At 43.2% G+C, this 20,146-nt stretch overlaps 1 protein-coding gene and 1 long non-coding RNA gene across 4 annotated transcripts in view; one reads left to right on the top strand and one right to left on the bottom strand.

The window, feature by feature from the left end:
- The window catches only part of PLEKHM3 (pleckstrin homology domain containing M3), a 218,623-nt gene that overhangs the window by 101,669 nt on the left and 96,808 nt on the right, over positions 1-20,146 (bottom strand). For all 3 annotated transcript variants that reach the window (XM_088827991.1, XM_055397162.2, XM_088827983.1), the window contains exons 5-6: positions 18,497-18,690; positions 9-72 (exon numbers count right to left, since the gene is read on the bottom strand). In XM_088827991.1, the coding sequence (XP_088684117.1) occupies positions 9-72; positions 18,497-18,690 (258 nt within the window). The remainder of the gene's footprint in view (positions 1-8; positions 73-18,496; positions 18,691-20,146) is intronic.
- On the top strand, positions 2,625-5,124 carry LOC148778520 (uncharacterized). Its single transcript, XR_016035307.1, has 3 exons — positions 2,625-2,708; positions 3,485-3,591; positions 5,017-5,124. It is a non-coding gene; the product is annotated as an uncharacterized LOC148778520 (long non-coding RNA).

The following is a 20,146-nucleotide window of genomic DNA, read 5'->3' as shown; positions in this document are numbered from 1 at the left end:
GTGCTTACCTGCTGCAGATCAGCGAGGGAATACAGGTGGATCTGTTGAAGGAGGTATTCTCTGGGGAAAATTCTGAAAACAAGGACAGAAACACAAATTGTGGTACTGCCACAAAACACTTTTTTCTGAGAAGTTTCTAAGTTTTCATTCAAGAATCCCTTTCCACCTAATAACTCCTCCTCCCTACATCCTCTGGGAAACCTATAATGATACCTTTTTCCAGGTATTTTTGTTTCTAACACAGATATCAAAGAGGAAGTAAAAGTGTGATGTTTGATTTCTGATGTACTCCAAGATGCCAGGAGTACAGTGCAGTGGTCCAGGCCTGAGGACCAGAGAGCCAGGTTTCTCGCACCAGCTGTGCCCCTGAAAGGTGTGTCATCTCAGGCAAGTCCTAAAACCCATGTAGCTTCAGATTCTTCATTGTTTAATGAAGATGACTGAACTCGGTATCTTAAATATCTTTCTAGCTCTATTATTCCATGTCTAAATGAATAGACTGTGGAGTTGAGAAAATCAACGAGAGTAGCAACCAGTGTGTATTTTTCTAGAGGCTCCTGTGGCTTTCATTAATGAGGATGGTGGTGCCAGACCTCACATTAATGAACTATCCTCTTACATGTATAGGGATGAGCTTTGGAGACCAGGTATGGATGGAAATAATAGGACAAAATATTTCAAGGTGAGGCTCCCTGACAAAGTCCAATATCTCTGGATGCTGTCAGTTCATGGCATCTGGAAAAGCGACAGTGAGTGAACATGGAAAAAAAATGAATTATGGACAAGTATATAGATACCAAAGCATAGATGGCTAGAAAACACCACACACACACAAACACACACACTCACACTTACACACTCAAAGAAAACAAAACTCACAGTGCTAGCATTTTCTGTCTTTGCCTTAGTATACAAGAAAATTGCATCAGTTCAGTTCAGTCGCTCAGTCGTTTCCGACTCTTTGTGACCCCATAAATCACAGCATGCCAGGCCTCCCTGTCCATCACCAACTCCCGGAGTTCACGCAAATTCATGTCCATCGAGTCGGTGATGCCATTCAGCCATCTCATTCTCTGTCGTCCCCGTCTCCTCCCACCCCCAATACCTCCTAGCATCAAACTCTTTTCCAGAAAATTGCAAGGAACCACCCAAATGAAAGAAACCATCAACTTAACGAACATTTATGACGATCTACTATATGCCAAGCACTGTGCCAGGCACTGGAAGACAGTTATGAACGAGACAGTCCCAGTATCAGAGATCAAGGAGCATAAAGTCAAGTGAGGGGAAGATCATAAACTGTTAATTACAACATAGTGACTGGATGTAAGAGCTATGAATGGGGTACATACTTTTAGATTGGTCCAGCGTGGTAGGTGCCCACCTTGGGTGTCTATTAGAATTACTTGGGAGTTTTTAGAAAATAGTAGGGCATAAGAATCAGTAGAACCCAGAAAACAGTCTTAAAACAAAAACTCTCCTGGTGATTAAAGCAGCCAAGGTTTAGAACCACTGGTCTAATACCTAGCTCATTGGGGAATTCATTATTCAGTCTTTCAATTAAGTGTGCATTACTGGACAAATCCTAGAGATTAAATCCTTCATCCTCCCATTCATCTTTCTATCCATTTGATTCTGATTAAGCACAGATATGTGCCAGCTACTGTACTAGGCCACCGAAGAAAGGACATTCAACCAATGAGAAAAAGTCCCCCGGCAGGGAGGCCCCTGATAGGCATTTTGTATTAATAGTTTGGCTCTCTCCTGGGAAGAATGATCGATTCTGAAGAATTCTGCTGAAAATCCCTGTTTCATCCACAGAGTGAGAACAGACCAGTGAGTGACATGGTCCTTGTACTCTGAAGAATAGAATTCACTTCCTGAGGCTGGGATCCCTTCAGCTGTAATGGTTCGGGGCTGCAGATGTGACAGGAAGCTGCACACAGTCCCCGCCCAGATGGGAAGGGTGTAGGGAAAGTGCTCAGTCCCTCCATGTGGGATGAAGCTTTCCTACTGAGAAGCCCCTGTTGTAGAAGGCAGACCATGGGCCCAAGAGGGCCCATGAGACATGACCAACTTCTATTTTCAATTCACACACATAGGGTACAGAGATTGTCAAGAGGCCTGTTCCTCATGGCCCCTACAGGGTTAACAATTAGAAGAGCCTGCTTTGGGTGTGGCCCTCGATAAACATCTCATTTTAGTTCTCACAGCAGCCCCACGTGGTAGGTACCACCTCCATTTTACATAAAAGGAAACTGAGGCTCAGAGGCAAAGACTAATTTTTCCAGGGTCATGGAGTTGGGCTTCAAGGCCAGGACTTTCTGACTCCAAAGGCCTGCGCTTCCTCTCCTTTCCTGGAGATAAGGATGGAAGAATGAGAGAGGTGGGTATGAACTGACTGTTTAATTTAGTTGTATAATACATCTCTCTTCCGGGTAGGTGTTTATTACTGTTTAGGCCAGCAGCAATATAGACCAATTGTTATTTTTTAAAAGAAGGAAACTGACACTGATGTGCTGGGTCATGCCCACTTCCTGAAGGCAGTGGGGAGGGTGGCAAGACTGCAGGCAGGGACAGTCCTGACCAGGTGCCTGTGGCCTAGGGTAACCACAAGGGGAAAGGAAATGGGTGAGTGCAGACACAAGAGACCCTTTGGGAGGACTGACAACACTTGGAGTGGGTGAAAAAGGAGAAAGGAACTGCAGGTGATTCTGAAATACCTGGCTGGGATGTCAGGATGGTGACGTGACTGGCCAACACAGGGCAGGCTGCTGGGGGACGGGATAAAGCGTTGAGACTTATCTGTGCTGACCAGCAAGTGCTTGTGCGGGGAACAGCAAGTGTGGCCCTCGGGGATGCGGGGTGGAGAGACGTGGGAGAGCCAGGGGCACTTCTGACATCAGCACAGAAGCTTTGGGAATGGGGGGAACGGACCTTGGAGGAAACCGAAGAGGAGGCTTGGTATGAACAGGGGTTGGTTTATTTTGTTTATCTTACAAAGCCTAGAAGTGTCTGAAGTACACTCTGCTAGTCTGCAATTTTTCTCATGCTTGAAAAACTGCTTTGAAAAGAACCAGGATGTTCACATGTATTTGATTTCCCAATACATCCTCCCTTTGTGAAATGTCTGTGCCCTTATACCCATTACCCGGCTTCCCCTAATCTTACACAACCATGAACCGTGGTTCACTGATAAAATGAAGAAATGAACAATTATGTAAATTAGAACGTATTCAGATTTCACCAATTGTTTCACTACTGTCCTTTGTCTCCTCAAGGGCCGAATCCAAAATACAAGATTACATTTAGATACTTTTAAACATATATAAACACTTGAAAGTTGAGACCCAAACATATACGCAGAGAAGCAAACCTAGGAGGCAGTCTTTCTGTGGGGTCACTAGGGCAGCAGAATATGGTCATCTAATATGGGACAAAGGATGTTTGAGTGTGGCTGAATAGGAGGAATTATCTTTTTCAGAGGCAACTGCTTCGTAATGAAGTCCCTTAAATAGAATGAAAGCAATGTGCCAGCTGAGAAAAAGAGACAGAGTGAACTGAACAAGTAGGCTGGAAAATCATTTCAAGGTGAGCTCCTGCCTCTTCTGTTGGTTTGAACACATGAAGGTCAGCTGGGGAAAACGTTAGAAGGACGGTGACTGAAATGAACCCCAGCAGGGCAGCATATCGTTAATGTTTTGCTGCTTAAAGTTCTTCTCTAAAGTCCTTGAACTTCCACAACTGAGAGTATACAGGATGTAAGAATGAATTACAAATTTACAAGTGGAATCACACCGGTTTACCCTTACTGGAGTACTACAGTCCGTCGGTGATCCAGTCAACAAACATTACTGAGGGCCTAAAATGAGCCAGGTGTTGTGCTAAGGGCTGGAGATGGATATGTTCAATGAACACAGTTGATGAGCAACAAAGAGGATTTCTACTTTCTCCACTCTAGGTGGGTCCTCACTGCCTCCAAACGCTGCTCATTCTTCTCACAATAACTAACCAACTTTGGGCACAGTCATCTCTCATACTCCTTTACCATGATTTGTATACAGCTAAACTCAGCGATGTATTCTGTGTGTAAATATATTTCACATATATATTTTCTCTTTCCCTCTGGAAGAAATTCTCAGCCCTTCCAGAAGCACCGTATTTGCTGTCTCCTCTTTGGCACTCTTCAGCGTCTAATACTAATAATTTACAAGAGTTCAGTCCTAATGACACAAATGGAAAATGCAATATACACAGAAAAGGAAAAGGAACTAAGCAAATTGTGTTTGGAGGAGATGTTGTGTCCAAGAGATTTAGTCGTGGCCATAAAAAATACAGACTTTTAACACAGATAATGCCAGTCAGCTTTTCTTCTCCATGAGGATGGAAATTATATCAAGAAAGCATTGAAGTCAAATATGAGAATAAATTTCCTGAGAGGGAAGACAGCATGGCATTAAAATGTGTCTCTTTAATGTAAATAAACACTTTTTAATGTAAATAAAAGAAGAAATAAGATTTATCTAAAGGGAGGGACTTGCTTTTCTGCCTAGAGGGGAGAAGGGTTTCAAAAGGCGGGCTCAGATAACCCCATCAGCTTGTTCCTTTTTCTTATTGCCCTTGTCTTTAAGGCAGACTGAATTGGTAAGACACTCTCAGAATATCTTCTTTTTAAAATTTTTATTCAGTTTGTAAAGGTTACCTTCCATTTACAGTTACTGCAGTGCTCGCTTTGGCGGCACATATACTAAAATTGGAACAATACAGTTATAGCAAAATCCTGGCAATATTCCCCATCTTGTACATCCTGGAGCCTATCTTACATCTGATTGTTTGTACCTCTCATTCTCCCACCCTATACTGTTGCCCCGCTCCCGAACTGGTAACCACGAGTTGGTTCCCTATATCTTCAGGTCTGCTGCTTCTTTGCTATATTCACTAGCTTGCTGTATTTTTTAGATTCCACACATAAGTGATATCACACAGTGTTTGTCTTTCTTGGAATATTTTCTTTAGGCTGATGTCCACGGGGGAAGTGCAGGGCAAATAAAGACATGAAAGCCAAGCCCAGAAAAAGCAAGGGCCACTTCCTGTTTGGGGGATGCCAAGGGCTTCCCCCCGTGGTGGCTTCGGTGTACAAGGTGGCCCGGCTGACAGGAGCTCTTCAGGGAATGGACGGAACAAGTGGGGCCTGCCAAGGGTAAGTTATGGAAGAGCTGGTGGAGAAGTCGCAGGCCCGAAGTGTGCTTGGGGAGTATCACGCGGCTCTGCAGGGGACACAGCCACTTCAGGGAGAGCCAGGGAAGCCACTCACGTGTGGAAGGCAAAGTTTGGCACCTCCTTGACAGCCATGGCAGCACTGATTTTATAATTTTACTATTCATGTGCTTAATAAAGAATGAACGGTTATTGAAGTTTTTTGGTCAGAAAACAACTTGTGATCACCATATGGCGCAGGAATTCAATACAAATGAAGTTCAGTCCTATGACCTCTGTGACTTGACACCATGGTGAAGAATCTAAAATCAACACACATTTTCACTGTAATAGGCAGGTGCTGGGTACACATGGGACAGGAAATTTGGAGAAGACATAGTTTTTTCCCCCCTAATACCTATGTATGGATGTGAGAGTTGGACGGTGAAGAAAGCTGATCGCCGAAGAATTGATGCTTTTGAACTGTGGTGTTGGAGAAGACTCTTGAGAGTCCCTTGGACTGCAAGGAGATCCAACCAGTCCATCCTACAGGAAATCAGTCCTGGGTGTTCATTGGAAGGACTGATGCTAAAGCTGAAACTGCAATACTTTGGCCACCTCATGCGACGAGTTGACTCACTGGAAAAGACTCTGATGCTGGGAAAGATTGGGGGTGGGAGGAGAAGGGGATGACAGAGAGTGAGATAGTTGGATGGCATCACTGACTCGATGGACATGGGTTTGAGTGAACTCCGGAAATTGGTGATGGACAGGGAGGCCTGGCATGCTGATTCATGGGGTCGCAAAGAGTCAGACACGACTGAGGGACTGAACTGAACTGAACTGAATACCTACAAAAAAGTGAGATAAACAGACAAGTAAGCGAGTAACTCCAGCTCCAGCATGGAGTGCATGGGTGAGGGAGCCTGCAGGATGCCTGTTCAGGAAAAGCCTCAGAACCAACACGTCAGAATCCACATGAAGGAGTGGAAGGGTGGGGTAGCGGGGGCAGGTACAGGGGGCAGTGTGGGTAAGAGCAGAGAGGCCAGGACAAGCCTAATTCTTTCAGGGAACAAGCTCTATATGTGTACATGTATGTATGTGCCCATGCTGGGAACCAGGGTACTGCAAGGTGTACGCTTGGAAAGTGTGCAGCCAGACATGAGAGAGCTTTGATGCCTGGAGAACAGTCTACCCCCAAAGAGATGAGTGCCACAGGAGTGCCTCAAGCAAGAGAAAGACAGCATTAGATTTGTGCCTGTGTTGTTGTTGTTGTTGCTAAGTTGTGTCCGACCCCATGCACTGTAGCACGCCAGCCTTCCCTGTCCTTCACTATCTCCTGGGGTTTGTGCAAACTCATTGTTTGTGCCTATAAAAGTTCATTGACAGCAGAAAGGGAAAGAGATTAAAGAGATGGGACAATTTTGGGGGTAAACTAGCTGAGAAATGATGGGAGCCTGAACAGAATTTAGATGGTTGCCCTTGGGTTGAAGAGAAAGAGAGCCTACCACAAACAGGTTTCTGCAACACCATCCACGTGCCATGAAGACTAATAGGAAATGGAAGCCAGGAAGGAGCCCTGCACTGCTCATGGTAAATGGAAATTCCATTCACTGACACAGGGAATAAGGAAGAGGAGTTGCCCATGAGGAGAAAGGGAGCTCAGTTGTCGGGGAAGAGGTCTGGAACGGTCTGTGGAATGTCCAGGTGGAGTCACCCACATATCCAGAGAGGAGAGCTGTGTGCCTACAGGTGAAGACATGAAAATGAGGGACAACCCAGGACAGCACACACTAGAGCCACAGGAAAGACTGGCTCCCGGCAAAGCAGCACTATTGCAAGAACAGCTGCAGGAAGAAAGCTGCAAAGGAGCAGTCTGACAGGAGAAAAGGCAGAAGAGCCAACATCCAGGAAGCTAAAGGAGGAGAGAATTTTAAGGACAAAGAGGGTCAACGGCATCAGAGGCCTGGAGAGGTCAAATAACCCAGGAAAGACACTCACGAGGCCTGAAAAGTGCCTGCTGGATTTGGCAAAATGGAATTCATTAGTGACCTTGGGAGGAAGAAGGACAGCAGGCTGCAGAGGGGCGAAGGACTGTGGATTACTCTTTTAAGAAACTCACTTTAAAGAAGAGAAACTGGGCCATAGCTACAGAAGGATGCAGGACTAAGAAAGGATTCTTTTCTTAGAGATGGAAGCCACTTGGGCATATTCACGTGCTATACTGAAGAAGCCAGCGCAGAATCAGAAGCGACAGTTAGAAGAGTGGGAAAAACGACACAGCCTGAGCCTCGAAAGGCCTAGAGGAAATGGGACATGGACCCCACCAGGAGCTCTTCCAAATAAACGTTTGCCATGTGTGAAGGTGCATGTACATACACACGCTCTTTGCTTCACTGAAATGCTTCAAGTTTCTACTAAGACTTTATGTAAAACATACTTACTAATTTCCCCAATGTTCCCTCCAGACTTCAACATAATAGGAACGGAAAGCTACAAATCAACTGAAGGTTGTCTGACTTGACAGTGCTTTGGTAAACGGCCTCTTTGCTGCAGGAGGGTGCTGCCTTTGGTTTCTGGTGAGGAAGCTGTGTTTAGGGTTTTCTGTGCAAAGTGATCTTGCTGTACTGCAAGCCTAGTCATCATCACATCAGACAGCATTTCACCAGCAAGCTAACCATAAGGACAGCCCTGCTCATGCCAACGTAAATGTCCTGACATCAGAGCCAGAGGACAAACATCATAAGGAGAGTCAAGTCCACGCCTCACTCACTGATTGAGGGAAAACTGCATTGCTGGCAGGTGGCACCGTCAAGTTCTCTGATACCAAAGGACAATGAAGAAACCTGCTGAAGGATCATGAAAACCAACCAGCCCAACTGTTTTTCATGCCAACTACTTCTATTTTATCACCTTTAGAATTTCCTGACATACTGAGCAGGTAAGTCAGGCTTCATTTACAGATTGTTCCAATGAGAAAAGTGAGAAAAGATTAAAAGGGAAAAAAGGTCATGAATGATTCAGATCTCTTATATTATATAGGTGGCACTTGGGGTTAAAAATGCAGAAATAATGGCCTATGAAATCAAAGACAGGAGTCCATATAAAACAAATAGGGAGTCCTCTTCTATTTTGTACCAGGACACTGAGTCAAATACATCAAGACTCATTTAACCTGACTAATTTCTGAGGGCTTAAACTCAGTTTCCATCGAGCACTGAAGCTCATGAAAGAAAAGGGACTAAGTCAGGCCCTGAAGTAGGCACACCCTTTGCAGGATTTGATAGATTTAGTAATATCGCCATATCCCTAACGCTCAGTTCTTTGAGCTGCATAAATGGCATTAAAAGCCCAATGATTAAAATGAAAATATCTTAACACATGGAACAGATATGCTTTAAAGACTCATCTCACACAGGGTGAGGGGAAGGAGCAGGGGAGATGAATGGAGACAGCAGCACTGAAACATATTCATTACCATATATAAAATTAGACAGCCAGTGAAAATTTACTGTATAATGCAGGGAGCTCAAAACTGGTGCTCTATGACAACCTAGAGGCGTGGGATGGGGTGGCAGGTGGGTAGGAGGCCCAAGAGGGAGGGGAAATACCTACAGCTGTGGTTGATTCATGTTGCTATATGGCAGAAACCAACACAATAGTGTAAGACAATTATCCTGCAGTTAAAAATAAATACGTTAGAACTTCCCTGGTGGTCCAATGGCTAAGAGTTCACTCTCCCAATATAAGGGCCTGGGTTTGAGCCCCAGTCAAGGAAGTAGATTCCACATGCCACAACTAAGACCCACAGCAGCCAAATAAACAGATATTTAAAAAATAAATAGTTAAAAAACAGACTCATCTCCCTCCCTTCTTCCACATGTATCCCTGCTGTCTCTCCATCATTCTCTCTCTCTCTCTCTCTCACACACACACACAGATACACACAATAAAAAAGACACCACCAAGGGAAAATCTCCAATTTTGATTCTAAACCTTAAGGATCTAAAGGAAGATTATCTGTAGAAGTGCATAAGGAGTAATTTGGAAAGGAAAACCATTCATTCATGAAGTATTACTGTGTTTTCCAAGAGTCAGTGCTCCAGGTGAGGTAATTTGTATGGAATGGAAAGGGTTGCAGTATTTTTCCTTTGGAGGGCACACGTACCCACACTGACATCAGCAAAAAGCATGGAGAAATATCCCCAGGGAGATGCAATTTGGTATTCTTGATATGAGCTACAAATGTTTCCTGAAATAGTTACATTAGACTGGATATGGACAGGACTCTCATGTCTAGCCATGCTCCCAGCTAATGGAAGAACAATTTTAAATCAAAGGCAGATATTGTGATAGCCATCCATGTGGAAGAAACAAGCTTCAATCATTTCTCTAGATACTTCATTTTGCTAATCACACTGGTTGAAAAAGTAGCAACACTGCATCAGATATTATATCTTGGCAGACAGGTATGGGAAAAAAGGGTCTCTTTTTCCTGTTCATTCAGAAACTGTGCCTAAGTTTCTTTGATCTAAAGCCTGGAGTAGAAATACTTGGGAAGTAATTTGGGTTGCTATTAATCTGGGGTCTGATTTTAAAAGTGACAGATTATATCACATTATAGATCCTAGCTCAAATTCCTATGATATGCCACGATTCCCAGAATATAACACTTTTTATGCCATGAGTTTTATTTTTTTGTCATCTCTTAGAAAATGATTTTTGATAATCTACAGATTTCATTTAATCTCAGAATAAGACAAAATCACTTTTAATTTGCTATGGATTTCTCGATAAATAAAAAGTTCTGTGTACGTTATAGTAAAAGTAGTATGTAACTTGCCAGAGCTCCTGTCTCAAAGTTTATTAATGCTTTAGTTTTGAATGATGGTTTGTAGACAGTCTGTAGCTCCTTTTTAGAGAGCTGATACTAGCACATATATATGATTTGCTGAATGAGATCTCTGGAGAAAAACGAGGGGAGGGAAGGGGCTCAGGAGACGAGGCGCTTTGCTGACTTGAAAACCTTGGTTCTTCGAGTCATTCAAGGGAAAAGGAGTTCCTGAAGGAGACTGAGAATGGCTGCTTTCAAAAACAGCCATAGAATGGCTGCTATCAAAATAACATTTTGTGTTTTAGTAGATTTTGAGTCTTGATAGATTCATATAGCTAATCTGTTAAGAGGAAAGCCCCAAAGACACTTTTAACTAGCTAACTCAAAAACTAGCCACAAAGTCTAGCCAATATTAAATCTTACAGAGAACATAAAGAGCTGTGTTCGTTTACTGGGCTTAAAGAAGTGTTATCTATACATCTGAAGTGCTAATAATCTCTGGTCTTTAATGAGACTAATTTAGTGATAATATCGTGGCTAAAATGGGCTCATCCTTCTAACATTCGGTATTAACCAGATTTTGGCTAATGATCGGTTGCACATTTAGATCTTAGATTTTGGCTATAGACACTCCTCATTTGCAGTTCAGAGACATGTCAAGTCTGTGCAGACTGTGTTTTAAGAACGAGGCTGCCAGAGGAGACATTAAGTGTATTCAAGTCACAAGAACATGCGATCTTCTCTCTCTGTAACAGATAATCCCTCTACCTAATATGCCTGACTTACTGGGAGGTAGGGAGATGACTAGTTGTTGCTATGAAATGATCTCTTTCAGCTCACGCAATCTTTTGTTGGGTACACTGAATAATATCCTCACATACTTCTTCTAAGATCGAGGGTGCATCAGAATGTTCATGCATCAAAATACCATTTTTACTCAGTGATTCATTATGCTTTAGACAAATATTTACTGGCATAAAAAAGATGTTCACAATATACTAAGCAAAATGATTGGGTTAAAAGTAGTATGTACAGTGGTGGTTGTTGGTGGTTTTAGTCGCTAATTCATGTCCAACTCTTTACGACCCCATGGACTCTAGCCCACTAGGATCCTCTGTCCATGGAATTTTCTAAGCAAGAATACTGGAGTGGGTAGCCATTTCCTTCCCCAAGGGATCTTCCTGACCCAGGGATTGAACCCAAGTCTCTGGCATCTCCTGCATTGGCAGGCAGAATTTTTGCCACTGGCACCACCTGGGAAGCCTTGGCTCAGTGGTAAAGAATCCACCTGCCAAGCAGCAGACTTGGGTTTAATCCCTGGGTTGGGAAGATCACCTGGAGTAGGAAATGACAACCCACTCCAGTATTCTTGCCTGAAAAATTCCATGGACAGAGGAGCCTGGCAGGCTATAGTTCATGGGATCACAAAGAGCCAGACACGACTGGGTGACTAACACATGCAGTCACACACACACAGTATGGTTCAAGGCTCTGAAGATACAGCAGGGCCTAAGACTGCAAAACAGATAAAAAGCCATGACTTTTCCTAGCTTACATCTAGTGTGGAGAGCACAGGGTCTCTGGGCATGGCTATACAGTCTGAGAAAAGCATGACCTCCACAGCCATATGTGTGGCACCAGAGAGGGAGACAGACAATATAAAATACTACATTATGTGGTAATAAGCAAAGACTAAAAAGGTGAAGTGTGTGTGTTCGGGAGGGCACTGGGTGCAATTTCACATAAAGTGGTCAAGGATGCCTCATGAACATGATGACTGCACACAGATCTAAGGGAGATAAGGAAGCCAGCTATGCAGTTACTTGGGGAAGAGGAAAACAAGCACAGAAACTCACGTGGGAGCCTGCGTGCTGTGCTCAAGGACTAAACAAGGCTGGTCTGGCTGGAACAGAGTAAAGGAGGGGGCACATATCGGGAGATGAGGGCAGAGAGGGGTTGGGGAACCAGCCATATTCGTCCTCGGCCTTTACTTGGGTGAAGAGAGGTGAAGCCATCAGGTAGCCTGAGTTGGAGGTGATATCATCTAGTGTTCACATTAACTGTAGTCTTAAGAGCAGACTGAAAGGGGAGACCAGTTACCGCGATAATCCAGGGGACAGTGACAGTGGCTCGGACCCAGGGGGTAGCAGGGGAAGTGATGGTTTTATGATGATTCAATTTGAGTGGATATATTTTGAAGGTGACACTGATATGCTTTGCTGACAGGTTGGATTCAGAACTGAGAGAAAGGTGTTTGGCCTGAACAACTGGATGGGTGAAGGTGCCAGTAAGGCGAATGGGGGGCCTTACAGCAGGAGCAGTTTGCCACAGGAGTTGGGGAGGGGCTACTGGCTCAGTTTTGACCATATTAAGTTTGAGATGCTAGTGGACACCCAAAGGATGTTTCAGCCTTTGGACTTAGCTTCCTGCCTCATGAACTCAGTAGTCAGACAGACAGCTTTCCCTGGGGGTAAGGAGCAAAGAAGTGGGAAAGGAAACTTGGTATATTAAATGCCATTTCTGGGGACTATTTCTGAGAGCTGAGCAAGCTGCTAAATTTTGCTTGAAGGAAGAGGAGGCAAGGACAGTCTGACAGGATAGACACACATACACATTCACTCATATTTTTCTGGCACTCAGGAGGCTAGACAAAGATAATAAAAATGCCAGTTTTTATGATAGAAATTTCTCACTGTTCAATAAAGCTGGTATTTCAGTGAGAACTAATTCTGGATATAATTTCAAATAAAACGTGAGACTGAAAACAGCAAAAGGTGACTTACAAGGTAGAAGAATCACATTTGGTATTGTCTAGAGATTCCTGGTGGCTCAGACAGAAAAGAATCTGCCTGCAATGCTGAAGACCCAGGTTTGATCCCTGGGTCGGGAAGATCCCCTGGGGAAGGGAATGGCTACCCACTCCAGTATTCTTGCCTGGAGAATTCCATGGACAGAGGAACCTGGTGGGCTGCAGCCCATGGAGTCACAAAGAGTCAGATACGACTGGGCAACTAACACTTTCATTCACAAAGATTCCTAAGTTGAGCTGTCAAATTGTTTAGAATGGTCTAAGCCAAGAACTAAACTTAACAAACAAGTAGGATTACCTGTTCCCCCAGAACCATCACAATTGTGCTCTAAGTAACTGGGAAGGCAGGCATAATATTGCCTATTGGCCTCAAGTAGTGTTAGAGAGACTAGTTTTTAAATATTTATCACAATAGGAACTTTGGATTCACCAGGCAACCAAAATCCCAACCATCTGTTAATAATAGAGAATGAGAAACACTCAGGCATCCACCAATTGATTTCTGTAATATCTTTCTTTGGACTGTATAATTTCACTTCAGCACTCAGAAGAGAAAATATGACTTAATTCAGGATTTCTGAAAAGCTAGTCCAAACAACTGGTATTGCTCTGGCAATGTTTTTCAGCAATCCAACGCAAAATGAGACCAAAAAAAGAATAATAGATTGAATTTTAAACCTATCTGACTTTAAAAAGCTGTTTGATTGCTGTTCACCTTTTTTTTTTTTTGCATTATTATGTTCTTTTATGAAACGATGGTGAGAAAGAGATCGTAATATCTATTTTAGACATGGATAAGATAACCCTATAGACACCTCTACATTTACAGGTCTTTACAACAGAAAGGTCTGGTAAACATGGAAAATGTGTTCATTAGAGGAAAATGTGTTCATTAGCGCTAAGCCAATAGTCATGCCTTGCTCTCCAAGCCCAGCGCTGGCAGTGAGTACGGCAATTGCACCTTTCCACACAAGAGACATTACTGTCTGCCACCTCACTGCCTTCACACTCTCCTAGACAACCTCAATGAAAGCCGTCAGGAGAAATAAAAGGTGTTCCTTCCTCTGAAGCGTCTAGAAACTTTTGGACATCACCACCACCAATAAATGCCCCTGGGAAAGCAGCAGCAATTTGCGCATCGGAAAGCCCGGTTCCAAGGCTCTCTGCTCCTTGCCAGCTCTGTCACCTCAGGCAAGTCACACAGCATCTCAGAGTCAGAGTTCCTTCCATTCTTCCTAAACACCATGTCTTACCTACTTGAAGGGCTGTTGTCAAGACCAAAGAGTATATTTATGGCAAAGTACTTTTCAACTGATAAAATCATGGTTATCTCATCATCACAAATAAGTGAAATGGACTGCGGATGAGAAACGCAGGGCAGCAACGTATTATGTACCAACTGTCAGTGGGTTTGGGGAGATAACAGGAGGCAGAGACTACGGCAAAGTGGAGAGTCTAATACATAAAGCTGATTGCTACATCCAGGGATGAGGGAAGCCTTGTGTACTCAGAGCTTCTGATTTCCTAAGAGAAACCAGAGAGCTTTATTTTGTGTGAGCATGAAAAGGCCTAATTATTTAAATGTTCGCTTTTGCTGTTGTTGTTCAGTCTCTAAGTCATGTTCCACTCTTTGCGACCCCATGGATCGCAGCACACTAGCTTTCACTGTTCTTCCCTATCTCCCAGAGTTTGCACAAATTCATGTCTATTGAGTTGGTCCGACATTTGCTACTATTTTGCAACTTTAAAACCTGGTGAGCCATCCCTGAAAGGCCAAACAAAACATGTCTGAGGGCAAACCTGGCCCCGAGGTGGCCCCTTATCACTTCTGATTTACACGTGGATCCCACCGTTGCTGTGTTCAGCGGGGCGTGCAGGCCAGAGGCCCTTCCCAGCTTTTCCTGGGGTCTCTCCTGAACACGTCCTTAATGGCTGCTCATCCGGATATATCCTGACAGTGCGAAGATTTTCCACAGAGTACTTCACGCACCTCCACATGTGGACACTGTAAATAATTCTTCTAGTGAAAAGTTAACTAGACCTTGAACTGATCCAGCAGGGTCGCCATCTGGGAGTCTTCAGAGGCCGTGAATTGTCAGCACTATAAACATTTTAGACTTCGTGGAAGACACTGACTTTTTCTAAACTAATCACCCCTGCCAGTCAAGATTTGCAGTTCGGGTTCAAGAACAAGGCGTTTGTTTAACAACAATAACAAAAACAGTGAGGATAAAAACCGGACGGTCACTGTAATGACAGGCCTAAAAGCCAACTGCGACTTCCCTAATAAGGCGACGACCAAAGTTGGCTCCCTGGCGGTCTAGTGCCCATACGATTAATCAGTCTGTTTCCAGGTTCCTCACGACAGCAATATTAACAGTTTGCTTTATTCTGTTTATATGGCGCTGACAGGTCTTCAGCATGTTGGGCCTACTTGCTGGAGATTAATGGCAACTTTTATATGGAGGTAAAAACCCAGGCTGGGAGAGAATGCCTTTTACGACTAGATAAGAACTGGATTCTCTTGCTCTATTTTGGTTCCCTTGTTGCTCATCAACTCCTCCCTCTTTTAATTTCTATCAAGGATCTATATGGCTTGTGCCCAGCAGGTCCTTCTCACTGTCTAAATTCTGCCCCCCCCCACCCCCCACTCTAGAGGTGGAACCCCAGGTGAAACAAAGGAAACCTTCGGTATCCTGATTTTGAACAAGCTGATTGTCGCTAAAGGTACTGTTGACTGATTTTGGTTTTAAAAAGTCATTCCGTATAAAAGTGAAAGGCAGGTAAGAGATGGCTTCTGGTGACAGGCATTTTAGCATGAGGTGGGCAATTCCCCTCTGTTAAATGGTTGTTTTTATTGACACTGAAGAAGGCAGAATAAATAAGCATGGGCCAGCTGTAAGAAGGATGGACATCACAGAAAACCTTAGACATATTTCACTAAACAGTCATATTTTAAAATAAATCCAAAAACTTTCTTAACTCCCCCCAAAACCACCCCCCTCCCAAAGCTATGAGTACTGCTTGTTACTGGTGTACTTTTCTCTGTGCCAGGCTGGACAGCTTGGTAACCTCAGAGATTATATAAATATACAGAAGCTAAGACAACAACAACAAAATTATAGCACCTCTTCGAGGGCTCTGTAGGAATCATCATCTTATTTTTTGCTCTTAGGAAGTCTTAGGGAGCCTCCTGCTCCACCCATTTTTATGCAACAAATGCACAGATAAGTATGCACCGCATACCCAGAAACCACAGGCCCTGTGCCAGACTAGCTCTCCAACCCACTTCCTCTTGCTCACCCCTCTCCGGACACAGTGAGTAGCAGGAGAAGGGGCCCGATTCCAGTTACAGAGAGCATCAGGGGTGGCTTTTAAGTGGATTCTTTTAACAAAGATTTTTAAAGCTAGAGACAAGAACAATCTAGGGTAAGAAAGCAGTATTAATAATAATAGTATTATTTACTGTGTACAGGCACTACTGTAAGCCCTTCAATTGTAAAAACCCATTTAATTCCCACAACAGAATGTACTGAGGGAAGAATTAAATACTTATTTGTGTTTGAGAGAGCAGAACAAAATACTGGGTTAGACTGGGACAGATCTTTAATTCCATACTTGCACTTTAATAATTTGTCTGATGTGAAGGTTCAGTTGGAGAGGAAAGAAACCCAAGTGTGAAGGACTAGTTAGACGGACACTTTCATGGTCCTGAGACTGAACCAGGGGACTGCATTGGAAGTGAAAAGCAAAGGTAACATTTGAGAGCTGTCCCAGAAACAGAATCAACCAAATCTTTTTTGTGCTGGTTTGGACTGTTCATTTATTCAACAACAATTTCTGAAGGTTTCAGAAGGTTCAAACACTGTGCTAACTGACAGGGAAGTAAGAAAAAAAGAATCTGAAGATGACTCCTTCCTCCGAATTGGGCTACCAGCCATGGCTCAGTGGTCTAAAGTGACACTGTAACAGACATCTATCCATCACCCATCCCTCCTTACATCCATCCATTCAGGACTTACTAAACATGCACCATCTTCCAGGCACTACACTGAATAATGGTCATGAACAAGTCCCGGAAAGAGAAATGAAGGGGGAAAAAAGACTCCTATTTTCACTCTCACAGCCCCAGGACTGCCTTCTCTCTAGAACTTCCATTCCTTTCCTGGTGGTCTGGCCATAAGGCGTAGTAGTACATGGTGGTAAGCCACCAAACTGCTGGAACAGCATAGGTATGCTTAGTCATCCATATAAAGACAGGATCTCCTATTTAATTTCTAAATGTATGCCCAGATTTGGCATATTTAACCAAAGCAAAACATTGTATCATAAAGGTATCCAACAAGATTTCCATGTGTAGATTTTAACATTATTCAAAAATAAAAGCACAAAGAAAAACCAGCTCTGAGCAAAGCCAAAAGGTACTGAGAGTAATAGAACAAACATTCTTTGAACGCCAAAAATCTTGTATCTAGTTTGGTTGGTAAATTTGTTGGAAACACATAATTTTATTGCCTTTCAGGCAAAGCCCCGATCTTTTAAAATTAAGATTTGCCTAGACTTTACAAGAGTAAATCTTGACTACTTTCTAGTGTTTTCTGAAAAACAACTAGGTAAAAGAATGACTCCCACTATGAAGTATTTTGCTCTACGGCAGCTGCCTTTTCATTATTATTGTTATGAGAGTTTGTCTACATATCCTTTACTATCTACATTTAGTTATTTTCAAAACATCTTTTTCAGAGGCCTGGGGTTCTTAGGATATTAATTGGATTTTAAATAGCAAACGATCACTTTCTGAAGCTTCTTATTCACATATGCTTGCCTCCAAAATCCATGATTAATGTATGCCTTCAAGTTGCCATTAAAAAAAATTTAAAGATATGTTTAGGTACTTATGAACATCAACAACAATTATTTCAAGTATAAGCTAGTTAGTGTATACCAAGGGTGAGAATTTAAATGCCAGTAAAACCTAACTGTAAAAGAAGGAATTTGATGAGAGCAGGCACATTTTTTAACTTCAATTTTATGTTAAGGATCTGAACTTGGTATGGACTTGTGTGTTCCATAAACTTGGACATAACCAACCTATGGAAAAGCAGCCTATGCCAATGATAACATGAAAAGGCAGAATCCTGAGCCTTTTTATAGTGGGTTGTTTTTCTTTTTTTTAATGTATTTTAATTCCAACTCTATGGCCTGTATCACTTACCAAGTCTGTTTCTGTCTGTAAAATAAGATTTGAATAACCACTTACTAATTTCTCATTGAAAAAAAATGTTTTTGAGCTATGAAATATTTCAAACATGCTTATTTTCACTGACGATAACAAGAACTGGAATTGGAGAAACTATAAGACACGACAAGTCCATGAATATTATCTCAAGTTAACCTATAGGTAGAGAGAGGTCTTCACCGTCGTGGGAACTCGGTGCATTGGTTAAAAGCCTGCAGTTCCGCTGAGATATTATTTTCATTGTGCTTGGCTCAACCAGACAGAGGCCCTCAGAGGAAAAAGTCAGAGATGAGCCCTGAGGGAGAACCACAGAATTCCAGCCACTCCGCGTTGTAAAGGCCCTCGGAGATCATCTAACCACCCTCCCGGGGCGGGAAAGAAAAACAAACCGGAGCTGTCTGACATTCATGACTCTCACCTGCGGCGCAGATCCTCGGCCACCGCCGCCCGGCAGCTGAACAAATACGCTCGTAGTGACTTCAGCCGCTGCCGCAGCCGCACCACGGTGGCCAGCGGCTCGGCGTGTCCGTACAGCATGGGGTTCTGCTGCTGGATGTCGATCAGGGGCTCCTCGTACACGTACTCCAGGAACTCTTTGGCCTGCTTAGACACCTACGAGAGAAACTTCCTCCATCAGCGCTGGCCCTTCACCCGGCTCTCCACACCTCCAGCCGGGAACCATAGCTTAAATACCAAAATGACATCATTTTCTGAACATAGCCAAATGAAAAAGCCCAAAGTGCAACTAAGTATAAAATATGGCTTTTCTTTCTCTCTCCCAAGAAACTCAATTGGTAAAAGCAACCTGGGCATTCAAAGGAATTACAACATATATTAACTCTGTTTTTTGATTGTGTGATTCCCTGGAGAATCCCATGGACAGAGGAGCCTGGTGGGCCACAGTCCATGGGGTTGCAAGCAGTTGGACACAACTGAGTGACTAACACTTTCACACATGTGATAAAATGACAAAGAACTATACAGACTCAGTATACCAATGTCAATTTCCTGTTGTTTTTTTAAAAAAATATTGTATTACAGTTATTTAAGATACACCCAGTGGGCAAAGATACACAAGACCCTTCTATATTATATTATCTATATAACTTCCTATGAATCTATAATTATTTCAAAATAAAAAGTTTAAAAAATAATTCATTAAGACTCTTTTACCAGCAATGCTGATTTTAAAAACTAAAACTATATGCGTATATATATATATATATACATATATTCGATAGTATTTTTATAAAGTAGTTAAAAAGATAGGTAAACCATGTACATGGAAAGGAATATCTCCCAAAAAGGGGGAAAAAAGGATATTATATGCAGAACAATGTGCATAGAAAACAAGCTCAAACGTACACTTTAGTGAGCAGAAAAGAGTTGCTTTTATTAGTACAGGTCTAGACTTGGTCTGCCACTCCAGTACTCTTGCCTAGAAAATCCCATGGATGGAGGAGCCTGGTAGGCTGCAGTCCATGGGGTCGCTAAGGGTCGGACACGACTGAGCGACTTCACTTTCACTTTCACACATTGGAGAAGGAAATGGCAACCCACTCCAGTGTTCTTGCCTGGAGAATCCCAGGGACGGGGGAGCCGGGTGGGCTTTCGTCTATGGGGTCACACAGAGTCGGATACGACTGAAGTGACTCAGCAGCAGCAGACTTGGTCTGGGGGCTTCCCAGGTGGCACTATTGGTAAAGAATCCACCTGCCAATGCAGGAGGCATAGGAGACCGGTGGCTCCATCCCTGGGCTGGGAAGATCCCCTGGAGTTGGGCATGGCAACCCACTCCAGTATTCTTGCCTGGAGAATCCCATGGACAGAGGAGCCTGGCGGGCTACAATCCATGGGATCGCAGAGCAGGAAACGACTGAAGCAACTTAGCACACGCTCATGGACTTGGGCTGACTCTAGCTAATAGATGCAGCCAACTCTATAACCACTTCTGGCAGTAAACATCAAGAGTATGAAAGCTGATTTTAAAATGTTATTTGTCAGTAGAGATAAATAGAAAAAACAAAATGCACCTGAGCTATAGCTTAACTAATGCATGACCCATGGG

This window comes from Moschus berezovskii, chromosome 2 (genome assembly GCF_049115385.1).
Source record: "Moschus berezovskii isolate FMDL1 chromosome 2, NW_MosBer_1.0, whole genome shotgun sequence".
Classification (NCBI taxonomy): domain Eukaryota; kingdom Metazoa; phylum Chordata; class Mammalia; order Artiodactyla; family Moschidae; genus Moschus; species Moschus berezovskii.
The sequence above is the reverse complement of the archived record's forward strand: the minus strand, read 5'-3'. Positions and strand labels throughout refer to the sequence as shown.